Consider the following 21095-nt stretch of genomic DNA (forward strand, 5'->3'; position numbering starts at 1 on the left):
CTCGTTTGCAAATTGCAACAATATGCTGAGACAGGGCCTTTTCCCTACGGCACACATTGCTGGACCCAAGCGTGTATTTTTTCTCTGTTTTGTTTTTTAATGTGTACATAATTTCTTTGTTTTGCTGTTCTAATTATTTTCTCTTTATCTTATTTCTTTCATCTTATTGTCCTGTGCATGCGTGCTTTATGGAATAAATGTCTTTCTTCTTCATCTTCTTAATTGAGGCCTTATTATTAAGAGTGGCCAATTGCTATGTAGTGGCTAAAAATAACTATAGCAGTCACTCTAAAAACTTTAAGTACAAGTTATGAGCAGCATAAACATATTAACAATGTAAGTACAAGTGACGACCTTTGATATGTAAGTTTGACAAATTGGCAACACCATCGTTTGACCCTCGCTGCTCGGAAATTGTCGATAATAAATTACTTTATCGATAAATCGGTGGACATGACTCGATACATTGTTTTTATCGACATATTAACCTCGAGTAAATGTATCGTCATTTTTTTGTTGATGTATATGTGTTGTTAACATACTATCATTCTTATTTATTTTCATTACGTCTCCTTCTTTTTGTTTTATATAAATGTAGTTTTCATTGCATTTATTTAATTGGTGCCACAAACAATCTCAAAACTCCGTGACATACCTAAGATGCGAATAAAAATTGATATACAAGGAAAATAGAGCAAGTAGTAGTTTTGTATGTAAAATATCTACTTGCTCTAATTTCTTACCTATTTAAAACTTCATGTTATTTCAGAATGTCGTTATAAAATGAGGGCGTAACCTCGATTGTATGGCGGCGGCGGCTATGTTCGTGGGAGTTGGGACTCTTACACAAGTACAAAGGTGCCAGACCCTCCACGACTGGGAGCGTGCGTAAATTGTAGGGGGTACCACGCCCATGAGCATGAAAAGCCAATTTCAATTTTCAAGTGCAAGTTTTAGATTTACGCCCCAAGGCAGAACCTCCAACACGGAAACATACAATAAGTTACTTATTGCGAGGCGTCCAATTTATGCAACAGCAAATCGCATTCATTAAATTCTTATATTTAGATAAATATTTATAGAATCATCCTGACATTTCCGACTTTTATTTATTTTTCTTCTACGATTAGTTATTTGATGTTCAACGATTCATTTTTTATCGATATGTCAATATAATCATCGATTCAACATTCCTTACATCTGCGGCGCGTCAACTCCAAAGAAAAAATCATTAATATTGAGTATCAATAAATAATAAACAGAGAACATCATGTTTTCAATTAGTAACTGCCAATTTGATGATTTAGTACACGAATCACTGAGGTCAAAAGATCGCACGCTAAAATGATTAGCGACGAAATTATTAACATAATTGGTTTTATTTTACGCTTCATTTCCGAACCGAAAAAGTTTGTTTTGCTGTTGCGATTGTTTGTAAGAATACTAATGTTCTCTGGACATGTTTTTAGAGTTGTTTAAATTAAGCAGACATGACATGATCGCCATATCACGAAAGGCAAAGTGTTATTTTGTCAAATTCATATGAAAAATAAATAAATAAAAAATTTAACAAAGCCATTTTTACAGAATGGCCATAAATTCTATAACAGCTATCTCATGAACATAAACAGCTCTTTGAATATTCTTTAGCCTTTCTAGGCACGACATACTGTGTCATGTCTATGCTTTTTTTAAATGTTTCATAATGGGAACACTGCACCAGGCTACGCCGTAGCACCGTAGCACTTCTGCGCACTGGAAAAGTTATAGTTGGGTTGGAGTAACGTAAGATTTGTTTTTACGTGTTAACCAATATTAATGTTTTCAATTACACAGCTATTCTCATGGCAATCTCTAAAACGTTTATTAGCAGAGCAGTTAATCTATAACCATAAATTATTCCAAATATAAAGTTGATTGCTTATGCACGATGTTTTGTGGCCGATACCGCGGTGTTGGTATTAACTATTAAAATAATTATGGTGTATGGCATGAGCTGTGAGCGTTCAATAATTAATGTATGTTTTCTTACGATTATTATCTCCATAAATGTCGTTGACTGACACCTCACACCACACCTTTTTTATCGAACTGTCATACAATAGTATGTGTCGCTTAACTTTAAAAATCCATTCGACACTCTCTGCAAATATCTACCTTATTACCTTTTCTTAATACCAGAATTGCATAAACTGACATCTGTCAGCGACAATCCATCTGGATTTACCCGAGTTTGAAGTTAAGCAACACATATGGAAATCTATATAAAATACTGGCTTATAATAGTTATAATATTAAAGCTACTGTTTCTAGTTGTAATATTTCTTAACTACACAAGTTCCGAGAAACTAAACCCCCATGACGACGGTTCAAGAACTTGCATGCAATATTCGATACATTGCTAACTACAAAGTAATGTACCTACAATGAATTCAGTCGTTCAACCAAATACCGCAATATGTAACGAAAATTACATGCAAAATTCTTGATCCGTGTAAATGGAGCTTAATAGGTACTGTCAGGGATTCGAAGACATGGGTTTGCTAAATACCCAACATCGCTGGTCTATCATCGTTCAGACTCAGTTACCTCATTATTTAGTATAGGGATGATGACACATGTTGAATTTTATAACAAAATCTAGTAAAATAGATAGCAAATGAGCAATTTATCACAATATTGTAGATATTAAAAAAATATATGGAAATAATACAAAAATACAGCACCTGAAAGTTTCTAAATTAAAGTTTTCTTTTAACTTTCAGAAACGAAATAAGTAAGGGTACCATTCGAGTCCTCACATTTTATCCAAAAAAAGATTGTATAGCAACTATATACATAAAAGCAATATTTCACCGTCAAAAATGCAATTTTCTTGTTTTGTTCATACTTCAAGATACGCTCTTAGTGACCTTGATGTCACGTTCACATAGCGATTTGTTCGGGGTGTTTCGCGAGTGAAGTACGACTGTCGGACTTTGACTATCATTTCTGACTTTTGTATTGCTTTAATGCAATGGGTCCCATATAGACATTTGATGCTAAAAACAAACCTGATTGATTGATATCATAAATTAAAATTTGTCATCTACCCTATTCACACGTTTATCGCTACCGCTTATGAATTGCGACCCGTAGTCCTTTAGTACGGTAAGTACGTATGTGGTGTGGTCATGACCTTATTATATTTCGGCATTGAAAGTATCGCGAATGCTCGTGAGTGACATGTCAGGTCGCTTTTAGGGTTCAGTCGGAAGTTGCGTAATATGCTAATAAGGCTATGTAAAGGTTATTTTATTTTTTACTTTATCAAATGCTACTTGGAACCTTATTTTTTATCGTTACGTAGTTTAGGAAATTGTACTTGAATTAATAGATAATTCCTTTAACTTTAAGAGAGAGCGTGTTTAACATTGTCTTCTGATTTTAATAACGGGATATGAATTAAATTCTGGATTAGTTATGGATCTGATCTCTCAGTATCAAAAGTGACGTTTTTGGTTGAAAAAATGTCACTTTTGACACAGACAGATCGATCCATAACTAATTAAAATGTTTATTAAAATCAAAACTAAATCTAAAATTTAAACCATATATTATTACCTACCTACCTAATTGCTGCGTGTCGTTGCTGACTTACTAGTAGGTACTTCTGTGGCTGAACAATTGGACAGACACATGACACTAACATCTATGACCAAATTAATTATCTAAACTCAAAAAGGCGACAAACCTTCGAGAATCAAAAAGCCCGAACAATCTGGACCCAACCATTTATCTTTCAGACCTTGGCACGGATTTGGTTCGAGAACTTATTGAACCGAAAAATGCTTAAAAAGAACGTAAGCGACATACTCTTTCTATGAAGAACATATCATTTTATATAAGGTTAATCATAATGTTATATTAGTTATGATAACTGACAAGTTTATCTATTAGCTTAACAAGTGTTTTGAATCTAATTGGCCAATTAATGTACAATGCCAGAAGAGATTTTATCGTCAGATGAGATGACAATCAAAACGATAAACCTACATAAGCAAATGTCTTATCTCAGTTATCGATTGAGCATTGAGATATACTATACAGTGTGGAAAGATAAGTTGGGCCCTGGAGGGAAACTATCTTAAATCCTTAAGCTGTCTCATTTTACTTAATGGAGACATTCCTTTATTTTTAAAAAGAAACAAAACTGCATTCAAAGTATTTTTCTTTTTTTCTTCAATTTGGCTTGTCTAAAAAAATCTTGAGTACTAAATATTACATTTTATGGATATTTTGTACGACAGACGAGTTTAAGATCTAATGTTTCTTGGAGAAATGTTATCATTAACATTAACTGTATCGACTAGTAGAATAAAATTGCGAGTTTTTATTTTTTTGAATTTTTAGTCGGTTCGAGTCCCGGGCAAGGCAAGCGAGTTTTAGAAAATATCTCTTTTATTACGGGAATAACCTCTATGACCGACAGAGAGTTGAAGATGTATTTTTGTTTATGACGAAAGTGGCGTTGCCAAAGGGAAGTTAAACAAAAACTGCTGGATCGCCATCGCCAGGTTCCCTTTTAAAAAGGCATGTATAAAAAAAGGCATAATATCGAACGACACCACCCTGACCTACTTCGTTAATGACGCAACAATCAAAACTTTTCACATCATAAACCTTGGATGAAAGTTCAAGAAAACTTATTTAAAATCGGAAATATCTTGAACTTTTGCACGATGTTTCCTTCTTTAGTATAATACTGTTTAATTGCTTTGCCTTTTCAAAGTTCAATACATTTAATTAATAATGAATAATAATGATAGCAAGTAATCGCTTGACCTTACTTCCTTCCGTTCTCGACATTGGTTCCAAAATGGCGATGTTGGCACCAGTATTTCTTTTGCAGTCCACACAAGCTAGTGTGAAGCATAATTTAATTGCTTTTAAGTTCCATTTACCCTGTGCATTTACCCTATTATATTTACAGATACAGACATGACTGATTTAGGAGTCAATTTACTTCGAGCGAATATAAACCATATTTAACCACGATAAGGTTTATATTTCTAGGAAGCTTTACAAGATGCGTTCGAGACACATATGACATCTGTCTCAAAAATCAGTATTCCAAAATCAACTGTAAAAATACAACAATACGGTTGAGAATCAATTGAACGCATATGAAGGATCGATGTACTTTCCGTATATGGGATGCTTCATTCAAGTTGGTAGCCATATAAGAAGAGTCGAGTAGGTCAAGCTTCTGCCAAGAATAAGCGATGTTTTTGTTCAATCATCGGCAAGTTATTATTTATATAGGTTCTGCACAATATGGTTCTGCCGTTAATAATTTTCTGTTGATAAATTTGCAATGTAAGTATGTTTGTCTTTAACTTGAAGGTTCAATGATACATCAAACATCAAACATCAACATTTATTCAGCAAATAGGCCACAAGGGCACTTTTACACGTCAACATGGAATTTACATACAGCAAAAAAAACACATCTACAATTATAAAATACAACTTTCTAAGCCGCAAATATAAAATCAAACTAAAGTATTACATAGAGATGTATAAAGTCTCTAAATGTCGAATTACAAAAAAAAACGCTATAACAATAGTATTGAAAAAAAAAAGAACACAAAGATACAAAACTATAATCTAAAATTATTTAGAGATGTAAATGTCTCTAAGTGTCATCATAACTAAATTCAAACATCATCAAAAATAAATTAAGATAAACAGGAAAATGTTACATAAAGTTGGTTAAGGTATAATTCTAACAATATATAACTGGCATGCTCATTTTAGGGCAGAAAATAAAAGCTAACATTTTTATTTCCGTTTCCACGTTATGTTTATTGTTTACCATAAAGTCCATAAAGTTTTTTTTCTACTCCAGCACTTAAATGTGTCAATTAAATGACTGACAGTGATATCTAAAGCAATGTCATTTGAATGCTTTGTCTATAGGCTCATAAGATGACTGCTAGCAGTCATCTTATGAGTATAATACAACTGCTTTATTTTTTTTAAAGATACAAGTTCCGATCATCTTGATTGAAAGAGGTATGTTTTCATTTACAATAATAACTCTTTTTTTTTAATAATAACTCAATTTTTTTAAATAATAACTCTTTTTTTTTAATAATAACTTTTTTTTTTTTTTTTTGCTGCAGCTGTCATAGAAAAAGTAATGTATGCAACAGCTCATAATTGGTTCTTAAAATTCTCGGGTCTTTTTTTACAAAACTCGACTACGTCTCGTTTTGTAACTTCGACCCTTGAATTTTAAGAACCCTTATTATATCACTGTTGCATAAACTACTAATTGTCAACTAAGCAAGTAAGCAAGTAAGGTATTAGATTTAAAACCATTCGGACATAGGCCCCTATCTCCGAATGGTTTTAAATAAATTCTAGCTTGCAATTCTAGCTTGCAATATTTGACATAAATATAGCAAATATTTAATAATCAGCTTGCAAAAAAATACTTTGGATAACGATCTTAGATCTTTCCTTCCTTTCCTTTTTTTTTCCTTATTTTCTCGTAATGCATGTTAATTATAAGATGTATTTTTTTTAAAGAGATGTGTCCCGCCGAGTTTGTTGCCAGTCCCATATTGGGATACCCTCCTCCAATTGAGGGGGGATTTAAATCTTCTCGGTGCAGAGGTGTAGGGTTTTGGAGCCGGTCTACCTAGCTTTATTTGACGTTCATAAGCGCATTGTAATTATGCCTATTTGAATAAATTATCTTTTATCTTTATCTTATCTTATCTAGAAAATTGCGCGTTTTTAAATTGTGCGTCCAGTTTAGTAATTTCATGGTCCGTATCTTTCAGTATCACCAACACAGCAACTTAGGTTAGGTGCTTACCGAAAATTTAGCAACTTTTGAAGCCTACTTGCCCCTGGCAAATTTAAAATAAGTCAAAAAATACGCGCATACATTTTTGCAACTTTCGCGCATAGTGTAGCAACCTTTACATATCCATGTTGGTATCACTGGGTCGGCACGGAACTCGACATGTCACGCATGTCAGACGTGTAGTTTTAGCATTTTATCCGCGGCCTAGACACACTACCAGCCGGAAGTCGCCTTGACGAAGGATATGGAAAGGGATTGTCAACTTGTTTCATTTATCGACTGTAGGTTTATTTCAATGCCTTTGCAAAATTGTGACTCGTTATTTTCAGGTTTGAAAACTACATATAAACGATACGACTTGTTTAAATGACAAGATCTGACACGACGTCTTTTTGTTTTTTTATCAATCCTATCATACACGTTTGCTTAACACATTCTCCGCTGAGCAACGGTGGTAGCGCTACGCCGTAGCCGATAACATGGGTTTCCCGGTATGTAGCGGAAATGCTTCGTAGAGGCAAAACGACAACGTGTCGTGATTAGCGCTGAATGAGTTATAAAAACCAATTGCCTCTCAATTTTCAAAGGAGAGTAATGGACAAATTATCTTAATAAATATCGGTCAGTTTAGTTTAATAACACATCAAATTATCAATAAAAAAATTATATCAAGTAAACATTTTATTTAGTTCTCGACTCGAACGCCGTATGGCTCTTTTTTGTATGTAATTAAGAATCGCGAATGCGCGATATCAATGATATTTCTTGGAAAATATCTGTAAATCCTGAATTTAACCGAAGAATGCGTAGGTATTGGTGGAATAAGAACAAGAAGCGATGATCTACTACTAACTAACACCTCCGATAGCCGCCAGAGGGCATACAGCAAATATTGAGAATTTAAATTTAGTTTTCTGCCTCTTTATTGCCCGAATAATTATTATGCCAGCCCGAGAGAAGGAGATAACACAATCTCCATCATTTTCGATGTCATTTCGCCTGAAAATTTAATGCAAACATATACCTGAAATTTCCATTTACTTTACAAGATCTCTTGTTTTTTAATTACTGCCATTTACCTTACGAAGGGTAGTGTGTCCCATAGCCGTCAGGTGGCGCTACAGCGCGCACATCTTCAATTGAGCTAGGTATCAATCCACATGTTATAATGGTCGAAACCTTAGATCTTATGTCTGCTTTTATAGATAAATTCGCAAAAGCAAATTATACGAATAGCTACGAATTCTTAACTCCATAAACAAGAACAGTCTTTAATATAATAGTTTTTAAATTCCAAACCTGGATCTAGAACACACGGAAGATGGAATCAAAACGATTGCAGCACCATCTAAGCTTAGTTTTGCGTTTTTACCCTCATACTAAAACACCGCCATCTGTTCTGTTCATTACTCGTGTTATACAACATTATATTCGGTATTCCGGCGGCGCAAAGTCGATGTCTCAGTGAGGTCATGTGCCAGGTTCGCGGACATACAGACGTGTTGTTATGTACTGGTCCTGACCTTGTTTATGTACAAGGAATATTATATTATGAGTATTATGTGTTAATGTGGGATTTCCGTTAAATGTAAACATAGGTAAAAATAGTATAGCGAAGTATCTCAGAGGTGCTCAGAGGTACCTAGGTACAAGGTACAACACTATTGGGCGCACGCTTATATTCTTTACATTATCATAATTGTCTCTTTGTGAATTAAGTTTACGAATTATTACCTACATTATTATTTTAAGCAACATATTCGTATGTTACACATTTTATTTTCTAGGTACCTGATTAACGTATTTTGGTATGAATTAAATGAATAAATCTAAATATCTATAACTATCTTATGCAATTATGTAACAGGGGATTCAAGTCTCGAACCAAATTTTTAATATTAAGTATACAGGGGGAACAAAATATTGTGCCCCAAATTCAAAGTTCCAGTTAAGGCAAGTTCAAAAATGATTATCAGGAAGTGTATACGTATTAAGGTTATAGGATAATGACCAAGAAGGAAAAAAAACGTTCCTTGAAGCCAAACTAGATAAGCTTACAACTTTCCTTACTGCTATTGGTATAAAAAAAATGTGGAAAAAAACGCAAAAAGATATGCCCCGGGTGAGGATCGAACTCACGACCTTAAGATTATGAGACTTACGCGCTGCCTACTGCGCTACCGAGGCTGATGAGGTTACAGGCGAAAATAAGCTACGTTAGCTATGAGTGGGCGGCCATATTGAATTTGTTATCACAGAGTCACAGGCAACTTAAGGCAAAGACGAGAATAGAAATATGCAATTTTCTTTGTACGCACAAATTTTCATTTGTAGATATTTAAAGTATAAGATTTCGGATAATAGTTATTTTCGATACAAGTGTGAAAAAGAGGAAATTCGAAACGAGTAGCGATATATTAAAACACGACCGAAGGGAGTGTTTTAAATCGACACGAGTTGCGAATTACCTATTCGCACGTGTATCGAACAACGTTTTACAGTACATATAGCACTTTAAAGTACTTTCGACATACGCACGAAAAGTGCTATTTTACGCACTAGTGCGGAAAAGTTGCCCCATATGTACTGTAAAATTGTTTTCAAACAAGCAAAATAAAATAAATTATTAGGGTATAGACTAGAACAACAGGGTGTTAGACGATTTTAAAGAAATCTAATGATTTTATTTATTAAGCGCATAAAACTTTTTAAAAATAAATAAGCCCGGCTTGTTTATTTAAGTATCTTATGCTTGTATAATTATTTATATATATATTTCGGGGATCTCGGAAACGGCTCTAACGATTTCGACGAAATTTGCTATATGAGGGTTTTGGGGGGCGAAAAATCGATCTAGCTAGGTCTTATCTCTAGGAAAACGCGCATTTTTGAGTTTTTATATGTTTTCCGAGCAAAGCTCGGTCTCCCAGATATTAATAAGTATTAATAAAATACTTACAGAAGCCAACACGCAAAAACCGGTCAAGTGCGAGTCGGCCTCGCGCACGGAGGGTTCCGCACCATCAACAAAAAATAGAGCAAAACAAGCAAAAAAACGGTCACCCATCCAAGTACTGACCCCGCCCGACGTTGCTTAACTTCGGTCAAAAATCACGTTTGTTGTATGGGAGCCCCACTTAAATCTTTATTTTATTCTGTTTTTAGTATTTGTTGTTATAGCGGCAACAGAAATACATCATCTGTGAAAATTTCAACTGTCTAGTGTTCGTGAGATACAGCCTGGTGACAGACGGACGGACGGACGGACGGACGGACGGACAGACGGACGGACGGGCCGACGGACCGACGGACGGACAGCGGAGTCTTAGTAATAGGGTCCCGTTTTTACCCTTTGGGTACGGAACCCTAAAAATCGGCAACTTTATACTAATATATACGAAGCCCTAACAGTGATGTAACCCAAATAGTTGGTCAGTCGAATTATGTCAGAATGTATGTATGTAGGTATGTATGTATGTGTTACTTGCGCGTAAAGCACCCTAAATTGGGGCATGGGTCAAGGTTTTTACCAGTAGATTTTAATATATGGGGCATTATCTATGAAAAGGTGACCTTATTGTCGATCGACAATAAGGTCCCTTTTCATAGATAACGTCATATATGGAAATTTAATTAGGTACGTTTTCGCGCAGGCAGTTATTTTGAGAATTATTAGTTATGAGCTACAGAAGCTATCGCTTACACGTAATAGTTGAACTAATTTATAATTAAAATGTAACGTTAATTATTGTAGGTACGTTCACATACCGCAAATTTTAGGTAGGTATGTTAAACACGGTATGTTTCACAATCGAATTTATTTATAATTTGTTTTATGAAAGTATTAATAGCGTAGTGGTAATGAAAAACATTCAGTGTATTACCAAAAAGCTTTCGAAATTTAGCAGTTGACAATTCTGTCTACACTACACAATTGTTGCTATCCTGCTCTAAACTTATTAGGTAAACAAATAAAATAGAACTATATACAAGCAGTCCGTAAATATATTTCTAATGTATCTATTTCTCCGTGACCGAAACGGATTGATTTGCTATCCCTTTTACTTCTTATTACCATTTCAAAACTATAATTGTTAAATGAAATTCAATTGAATCCGAAATTGGATTTTAAAATAAGTACATAGACACTTTTATTAAAATAAGTAGACCTCAACGTAGCGAATTATAATGTAAACGACACTCTTTGCCCAGGGAGGTAAATGTTGCTAGGTTGCTACCCATAAAACATCTATCATGATTATGACTGGGCAGCGGCCGACATTAAAGGTCTTCAGTAATTATTCGTCACTAACTAGCAGATCGTTGAATAATCATCCAATTACCGGGCTTGCACAACGGTAAGCCTCTTATATTATTCGGCAGAATTCGGTGACGCAAAGGGCTTCAGTCTTACCTAGTCCCGAAATTTGGAAAAATCCAGTATAACCTGACCCGTAGACTATTAACAAATATGAGTACTCAGGGGTCATCAGACTGGTAATAATGGTCTGCTTCGGACAGTAGCGAATCGTTGGGCTCGCCCCCGCATCACCTGATATTTTCATAGTTAATATCAGAAGGTCGTAACTAGCAAGAGAATACAGTAACATGTGTCATTATGTAAGTTAGATAGATGATTGTAGTAGAACTGTAGAAGCCAGATGGGCTTAAGAAATATGTAACGCTATGTAAGCGGAACAATAATTGTTAATAATTGATCAACAACGTACATACCTACAACACAGAAGAGACTTAAAAATAAAGAAGTGAGAATCACGCGCAGACTGAAACCGAAATAAAAACATTTATTGGACTTAAAAGTCTACGATATTTTAACGATAGTATGTTATCCGATAATCTTCGATAGTATTTTTTATCAGAAATTATTTAGGAACAAATTAAGTAGTTTCATTTAAAAGTAAGTCTTTTTAAGGTTGCGATTTGGAATTAGGTACTCTTTTGAACTGTCAACAAACGCTCATATAAAATGAAGAATTTGATTATTTATAGTTCTTTTGGTAATCCGTCCACATAATTTATCCCAACTACTTCCTAAATACAATTCCTAATAGGTATTGCATTGTTAATTACATATATATGACTCCATAAATACCTACTAAAGAAATCTGAAATATTTATGAAACGTCTCGTCTGCCCGCGTCCTCTCGTAAACTTCAGTCATGCGCGGAGGCGTATTCAGATCATACAAATATGATAGTAATTTAATATTATCTCAGTGCATCTTGCTCGCACTCATATATTGGTGCAAGAGGAACGGACTAGGGTCTGGGTTAATTTGAAGACTAAAATGTCACAGCCAAACGCCTGTACTTATAGTATTGAGTCCTGAAATAACCAAATAACTTAAATTAAGTATACTGTTACTTATTGCAAGGGAAGGAAAAGAAGCAGATACCTATATCAGCAAAAATCCACCAATACGTTATCGAAAACTGTAGACAGATTAAGATTGCTCTTGTAGTATATACCTATCAAAAATTATATCGGAGGTAAATTATGATATATTTTTAATATATATTTTTAATATCAGCAAAAATCCACCAATACGTTATCGAAAACTGTAGACAGATTAGGATTGCTCTTGTAGTATATACCTATCAAAAATTATATCGGAGGTTAATTATGATATATTTTTAAATTAGGTAAATAGTAGGCTTCTGGAAAAGCCCGTTAACTGAAGGTAAAAGTATATTACATTACAACAATAAGTAGTTTCGTATTGAACTTTAACCTTTACATACACAGATAGACATAGGTTAATATGTTCGTAAAGAATTACATTAAAATATCTTGGCATTTTCTGGACAACAAACGCAATGAAGATGCATTTCGACCTTGTTACAAATACCAACACAGATCGCGGTAACGCTCTATAATCACGTAATCATACAAACATATATTCCACTATCAATAGCAGAAACGCCTTTTAATGTTTACATTCGTGTAATCATTGCATGTTAACGATAAGAGTTTGCGTGAGACCGCGTTCCCCCAAACGCGAATAGTAACCTCCTTTAAACACAATGCCACCTTACTAACAGTAAGCTAATTACGATACAGCACATGGCAATGTCATCTCGTATTTCCGAGTCACTTTTACCGACACATCCCCCCGACCTTATAAAAGAGGCGCGTGCCCGCCGCGCGCTCGCAGTCCATACCGCGCTACCGAGCGAGACGCACGTGTAATGCGTAAATATTAGTGGAGTCTCACTATCAGTAAACATGGAGAGCCCTTCTAGCCCGGGCGTGCCCGAGGATGAAGGCATCGCCACCGACCGCCGTCTCTCCACCGACGACCACGCGGACCTCTCCGATACGGCCTCAGAAGCCGGCTCCGGAGGAGGCAAGGACTCCGGCTGCGAAGTTGCCCAGGATGCGCAGGAGCCGCCCTACACCCCGCCTGACGACGAGCTTGCCAACCGGATAGTGTCCCAAGTGGAGTTTTACTTCTCCGATGCGAACATTACTAAAGATGCCTTCCTGCTCAAACACGTTCGTCGCAATAAGGAGGGTTATGTGTCCCTAAAGTTAATCTCGAGCTTCAAGCGCGTCAAACATCTGACGAAAGATTGGAGGGTGGTCGCCGAGGCTTTGAAGCGATCAACGAAATTGGAAATCAATGAAGCGGGAACCAAACTACGCAGGATCGAGCCCTTACCAGCATATGATGAGACCACGCCATCCAGAACCGTCGTAGCTGTTCGGATGCCTATAGACAAACCTTCAGTGGAAAACGTGTCTCGTCTCTTTGCGACCTGCGGAGAAATAGCCTTAGTCCGCGTACTCCGTCCTGGTAATCCAGTTCCCGCTGATGTTCGCCAGTTCCTCAACAAGAATCCCAGTCTCGTGAATTGTGTGTGTGCTTTAGTTGAGTTCACGGAGTCCGAGTCGGCGCGGGAGGCTCTGCGACTTCAGAATTCTGAGGACGAGGGCATGCGAGTGTATGAACTGAACGGTGTCCCTCGGGAGCCGAAGAGGAAGGCGCCGATACGCCGGCCGCCACCGCGCCGCCACGAATGTGAATACTCGTCTTGTTGCAGCGGTAGTGAAGCAGAATACGAATACAGATATGGAAATCCTTTCCTCAGAAGAAATTCGAGTAGTTTCTTCGCACCGCGTACGCCAGAAATTCAGACGTGGATTCCGCGGCGGCCATCCACGTGCAGCCACAGCTCGGATTCGGGGGTGTCGTTCTACTGTGGTTCACGGCGGACCTCGCAGGCGAGCACGGGCAGCGCCAGCAGCGGCGACGGCTGGCTGGCACGCCGGCTGTCCGGCTGCTCGCTGACCGGACCGGAGTGCGGCGGCCGGAGGCTGTCCTGCGCGCCTCGGTTTGAACCGCGGACGCCGCTGGTGCCCGATGGCACACGCGGCTTCCATGCCGCTGCGCGCCAGCGTAGAATCTCGGACCTCGCACTGTACTCGCGCTAGAAAGCGCCCGCCAACCGTGACACCTTTCTAACCGCGTTGGATAACTGCCTTTCACGTTATGCCCGCTTAGTTTTTAATCTATTTCGTACGAGGAAGCGAATTGTTTATGTGATCGCGTGTGTTCTAGACGGTTTAGTTTAAGTTTCTCCGCATTGATCTGTTTGAGGCGGCCGGCCGTAACTTCAGTTACCTATTTTGTACTTAGCGGTCCGGCCGCGTGCGGAAAGAATGTGATCGAATGAGCTCATTTAGTCGTAAGTCACAGGCAGCTGTGTTAGGTTAGGTTTTCAAGTTTCAATCGTAATTTATTAGTATTTATTGTCGCGTATTTATTGCGAAGCGCGCGCGGCGGGCTGCGAGTTTTCGTCCAATTATGTCAGAGTTGTGAGCACAAAACGAATAAACAAAATCGACATGCGAGTGATCGTAGACTCGATGGCCGCGCCGGCGATCAATGGAGTTGTGTAAGGCTTGCGAAACGAGCAAAAGTAAAAGTCGTACATCGCTATAAAATTTGTCGTTCGCCGGACTCAGGAATGAGATAAAATCGTAACAATCGTAACAGCCCGCCGTGCTACGGCGGAACTAATCGTCTTCATGCAATACGATTAAGTCATAATATTAACTATAAGTCAGCCGCGCCATGTCATCTTCTTGTTAAGTCTAATGTTATTTAAGTTCGTTGTGATGTTTAATTTAAATGGTTTATTTCCGTTATTATTAATTTATTCTAAGACGTGGAGGGTCGATCACAAATTTCGGCATTAGACCGCCGAGGTGCTTTTTTATGGGTGCCCTCTGCTGCTATTTATATTGTAAAAAGATAAATTGTAAAATAATAAATAAGATTTGTAGAACATTTTGTTTTTCTTGTATGGAAGGTAATAAATAAGGTGACTGGGTAGTAAATAAAATAACAATAATAATTAAAAATAAACAAAATTAAAATAACTTAATATAATAACTTTTTTTAAAAAAGGGAACCGCCTTCAAAAAACCAACCCACTGAAAAGTACAAAATAATTTTTATATGGCACCCTTTTACGTGTCCAGTCCCTATCCCGTCGTAAAGCAAAATTTTGCCAAAAAGTAATGAATACCTACCTAATAATAAGAAAATTAATAATCATCCGGCTAATTACTTAGTTTTCAGTGGGTTGGTTTTTTGAAGGCGGTTCCCTTTTAAAAAAAAGTTATTATATTAAGTTATTTTAATTTTGTTTATTATTAATTTTTTAATTATTATTTTTATTTTATTTTTTACTTTTTAGTGATAGGTAGGTACTTCATTTATTTTAGGTTTTGGGCTAAAATACTAGTTAGGCTCCCCATTTAGTTTTGGGCTAGTAACTATCTACTGTTGGTGATGGCCTAACTCGATGATAATCGCGACACAACATAATATGACGTTTTGGTGCTAAACGATTTGTATGTATATTGCTCCCACTCCCATTCCCAGTCCCAGTTCGAGTCCGACTCCCACTCCCACTATTTTATCTAAATCGGTTTCAGCAACATAAATTTGTTAGTAGGTATACCGATAGCATCGCCACCTACCGGGTCCAATTGGTTTTTCAAACCATCCATGTACTGTACACTAAAACCTTCTCCAGAATGTAACAAATACTTTTCTGAAAACCGCATCAAAATCGGTTCAGCCAAACGCGAGATAATCACGAACAAACATACACACATACATACGTACATACATAAATACGGGTCAAACTGAGAACGTCCTTTTTTTAAAGGCAGTTAGAAAAAAGTTCATCGACCCACCTAGTGGAACTCTGCAACATAGGCACACGACGACAAGTCGGTTAACCAAAACAAAGTGTGCCTATGTTGCACCAAACCTAAGTTCCACTAGGTACAGCAAGGGTTCAGCATCAGCTCTATCTTGGGTACTGCTCTCCCAAGTGCTCATCAAGATGTGACAGATGACCAAAGTAGCGTGGGCCTATGTTGCACCAAACCTGAGTTCCACTAGGTACAGCAAGAGTTCAGCATCAGCTCTATCTTGGGTACTGCTCTCCCAAGTGCTCATCAAGATGTGACAGATGACCAAAGTAGCGTGGGCCTATGTTGCACCAAACCTGAGTTCCACTAGGTACAGCAAGGGTTCAGCATCAGTTCTATCTTGGGTACTGCTCTCCCAAGTGCTCATCAAGATGTGACGGATGACCAAAATAGCGTGGGCCTATGTTGCACCAAACCCGAGTTCCACTAAGTACAGCAAGGGTTCAGCATCAGCTCCATCTTGGGTACTGGTCTCTCAAGTGCTCATCAAGATGTGACAGATGGCCAAAATAGCGTTGGCCTATGTTGCACCAAACCTGAGTTCCACTAGGTACAGCCAGGGTTCAGCATCAGCTCTATCTTGGGTACTGCTCTCCCAAGTGCTGACTATGATGTGATGGATGACCAAAATAGCGTGGGCCTATGTTGCACCAAACCTGAGTTCCACTAGGTACATCCCGAGTTCCACTAGGTACATCCAGGGTTCAGCATCAGCTCTATCTTGGGTACTGCTCTCCCAAGTGCTCATCAAGGTGTGTCGGATGACCAAAACAGCGTGAGCCTATGTTGCACCAAACCTGAGTTCCACTAGGTACAGCCAGGGTTCGGCATCAGCTCAGATCTATGTATACTAAAACCTTCTCCGGAATGTAAGAAACACTTTTCTGAAAACCGCATCAAAATCGGTTTAGCCAAACGCGAGATAATCGCGAACAAATATACATACATACGTACATACATACATACATACATACATACATACATACATACATACATACATACATACGGGTCAAACTGAGAACCTCCTTTTTTTTTGAAGGCGGTTAAAAACTTTATTTTATCGGATGAAACAGACATTTCTCTTGCGAAAAGATCTTGTGACAAGGCGGTTAAAAAAAATCAGCTTGCAATGATCTAAAGCATAGGTTCCCAAACTTTTTTGGGCCACCGCCCACTTAGGTGTCAAAAAAAAATTCAGGGCCCACCATCACGGAATAATAGCGGAATTAACGTAGGTACCTATTTTTAATTCACGGAAAAACTATGAACTTCTACCGATATTTCTTACGGTTTGATGTCAGGGGCACGTTCGAATTGGCCTGGAAGATTCACAACAAAGACCTAATTTATTAGCCTGCGTTGTGGATTTCTTACATATATAACTAGAGTTTTGTCCCCACTAAACTAAAAATAAAAACATTTTTATTTATTTATTAACTTTTTCAACTTTTTAAAACTGATATTTAGGCCAATTAAATTAGAACTTTTCGAAAAAGTATTCCACTCATTTTAAAGCCTTCATTTGGTCCTAAATACGTGTAATCCGAGTTTGCTCAATTCCAGCCAGCCTATTATGGATAGCTTTATCCAACTTTATCCACGTGATAAAATAACTGTCACTGTTTAACACCGTGGGAAAGAAAGTGACGGACACCGTTTTATCACGCTGTCACGTAGACAAGAACGACCATCATATCCGTACAGGTGTGCATAAATTCTAGCTATTTTTCAGTTTTTTGCTTGCAGCTCGAAAACGGTACACTGACGAAAAAATTCGTCTAAACATGATAAAAATTGATCTGAGGATCCGTAAAGTACCTTAATTAACCTTAATTAATATGAATTCGTAGTTAAAGTTTGTAAAATTGGCTGCCTTGAATTTCTTTTTTTTTTGTATAATTGTGTTAAAATCCGACATTTTTTTTCGCCAGTATCTGATCACAAAATATTGCTGGTAGTGACATTGTAATTGATGATTCCTTCTAGGTACATCAAGTGGTTTGGAAATCCAAGGAAAAATGTAACGACGAAACGTGCCGAGAAAAGATATGCACTGCCTTTTGCCCTTTGTCTCGTCTTGGCGGGGGCACGGCCGTGCCCCCAGATCTTCCAAGGCTTACAAAATTTATGCACACCTCCTAGAATTGAGCAAACTTTGATTACACCATTTAATTTAGGACCAAATGAAGGTATTAAAACGATTTCTAGCTTGCTGAGAATTAATTCCTCAAAATGCATTTTGGATCTTATTTGATTGACCTAATTTAGCGAATAGGTAAATAAAATAAATTGCGATAATACAAATAACCCTATATAAATAAATCTATTCGTAATTCGTATTATCTAATATTTTACTTTTTGTTTCACTTGCGAGAGCGCCCCCCTGGGCAGCATGAACGCCCCCCAATTTTTTTTGAGGCCTCTACCGCCCCCCTGAAACTCTTCAGCGCCCACTGGGGGGCGGTATTGACCACTTTGGGAACCTATGATCTAAAGAGAACTCATCTTTCGTCGATGAGCTCGATTTTCATATTAATTCGAAAACGAACCAGTATGGAATTAAATTATAATAAAAACCGCATATTTACAAAAATTTGGTCAAGTGAACTGCGGTAACTTTGGACGACAGAATAATTGGCTGTATTGGGTTTTAAAAAAAAATAGCGATTTTTACATCTTTAGTTACCTGTTTGGTAGTTACTTGCTGTCATTCTTTCAGATCACCGTTAAAATAAACATGTAGTTTATAAAGGTATTCCTAAACTCCCAAGTTTTCCTATTTCAATTGTTATTAAAATTAATTAACAAAACTTCGAAATTTATTTGCTAAAGTTGATATGTTTCGTAACACAGATCCAAAAGTGACGAGATAGGTAGTACGATTAAAGGTGATACTTACGAAAAACGCGGGTCGTACAGTTTATACTTATGTGTGTAAAAAGTGGTCGTGCTTATTTTTTTTTATGTGTTGCTTATAAAATTTTCACAGTTATGAACACTACACATCTATTCTGTGCGTTTAGCGCAATCAAATCTATTTTCTGCATGACACGGAACTGGGGGCCAAACTAAGATGACAATCGTGAATCGCCAAACGCAAAGCGAAAATAAAAATGTACAATTTCGTAGCACAGCTGTTAGCTACGACAAGTCAATTCACGTGACTATTTCCATATAGGTAGGTATGTACATACGGGGTCCCGTTGTTTCCCATAAAGTTTTAAGTCATAATGTATTGTTTGTCATATTATCATTAGGCATAAAACTGAAACCGTTAACACTTCAGGATTTTCGTTAGGTTATCCTATAGATAGGTTAGGTTAGGTTTGTTTTATGGCAATCCTGAAAAGTGACGCGTTTCTGAACCACATTAATTATGAGTAACGAAAATGCGGGCAAACAGTACATTATGGCTTAAAATTATTTGGAAAACAATAGAGACCCGTACATACATATAGTGTGTCAAAGGACTGTCTTATTTCAAACATAGACATAGAGAGTCATACTATCTTTGTCTTACACTAGCTAGCGCCCAAAAGAAAAGGATGAGTATAGTTTTTTTTTGTTCCTATTTACTGACAAATTGGTTTGACCATCTATATTTGAGTTTCGATTGGCTTTTTATTATTAAAGATTGTCATCTCGGCTAGGCCCTGCAAGTTTTCCTCGAATAAGTCGATATTAGAGGGTTTAATAATTTACAAAATTCGACTTTTTACAGCATAGATTGTATTATTTCCAACCTTGGTAGTGGAAAGTGGGTGTTTTGGGCCGCTCGCCTTGTCGAATCAATTCTCACGCCTCTGATAACGTTGCTCAAGCTAATATAAATAAAAAGCGTACTGAACTTGAACTACATCATATTTGCATTGAGAGGATGACGCAATAGGTGTTAATTAGATTGTGTGAAGGATCGTAACACTCATAACGTTTGACATATATCGACTGAAACTGGTACGATTTACACCGGCCTGGACGGATCGGTCGACTTTACTGAAGGCTGTAGCCAGCTGCGAAGTTCTGAGGGGCTACCGCGAAAACCGAATTTCGCAAATTGCGGGGATTTTTCGCTTTTACTCCAAAGAAGGCGTAATTAGAGTGACAGAGAAAAATGCCCGCAATTTGCGAAATTCGGTTTTCGCGGTAACCTCTGTTATGTAGGTACCAATATCATGGAAAATATCGAAATTGTACATTGATTGCAGGCCAATTGCATTTTTTTTGGCCAGAGGAGAGGTTCTCATTGTTTTTCTGTCCTCTATCGGCGCTAGTCGGCGTCATCTGAGAGCCCCCTATCCTCCTCAGTTACCACCTAATTCAATTTGCGGTTAACTGCACATAATAATGCAGTCATTAATTAAGTGTATTTCGGCGATAATCATCAGCATCACCTATCGTACGCTCGGAAATCGCGTAACTGCATAAACGATTATATAAGAGCTATTAAAAATAATCTGAGTCCATAAGGAAGACGTAATGATGCTAATTTAGCTGAATTTATTTTGAACAGTTTGTCGTGAAAGGTAAAAAAAATTAAAAATAAATAGTAAGGTGAACTGTCCAGCTTTAAGTAACTAAGTATAGAACTGTGTGATTTTTATCGTTTTGTTTTAAGGTTGCATTCAGATGGCGACTGCAGCAGACTGTTGCATGGTTATTGCTGTAGCTTAAAATGAGTGATAGATTAAAGTCTCCCGACACTCGCGACAGTCATGCGACGACGATATTAACGTAATTTAACAAATAAATTGACAGTGACATCGCACTCGCCAACGCTGCAGCAGTAATAACGTTCCAATTCTAACAGTAACGCTACTGCAGTAGCCACCCGAATGTAATCTTTACATAGAGATATTATGTACTTCGGTTTGTTAAATTCCATTTTGTTTTATAAGATGCCTTAAACAACATTTATTGCAAAAACTTAAATATAAATACAAACTAAAAATATAAAAAATAACTACTTACCAAAACCCGTCCCGGG

At 37.2% G+C, this 21095-nt stretch overlaps 1 protein-coding gene and 1 non-coding gene across 2 annotated transcripts; one reads left to right on the forward strand and one right to left on the reverse strand.

The window, feature by feature from the left end:
* Positions 1–8973: 8973 nt before the first annotated feature.
* Positions 8974–9046, reverse strand: Trnam-cau (transfer RNA methionine (anticodon CAU)). The gene has a single exon. It is a non-coding gene; the product is annotated as a tRNA-Met (tRNA).
* A 3731-nt stretch (positions 9047–12777) lies between these two features.
* LOC134659956 (la-related protein 6) lies at positions 12778–15171 on the forward strand. Its single transcript, XM_063515654.1, has one exon. It carries the CDS (start codon positions 13106–13108, stop codon positions 14312–14314), a length of 1209 nt encoding a protein of 402 aa, XP_063371724.1. The 5' UTR covers positions 12778–13105; the 3' UTR covers positions 14315–15171.
* Positions 15172–21095: the final 5924 nt, after the last annotated feature.

Source organism: Cydia amplana, chromosome 2, assembly GCF_948474715.1.
Source record: "Cydia amplana chromosome 2, ilCydAmpl1.1, whole genome shotgun sequence".
Taxonomy (NCBI): Eukaryota; Metazoa; Arthropoda; class Insecta; order Lepidoptera; family Tortricidae; genus Cydia; species Cydia amplana.

Coding starts and splice junctions, on each gene's coding strand:
- LOC134659956 (XM_063515654.1), top strand. CDS start 13,106: ATGGAGAGCCCTTCTAGCCCGGGCGTGCCCGAGGATGAAGGCATCGCC.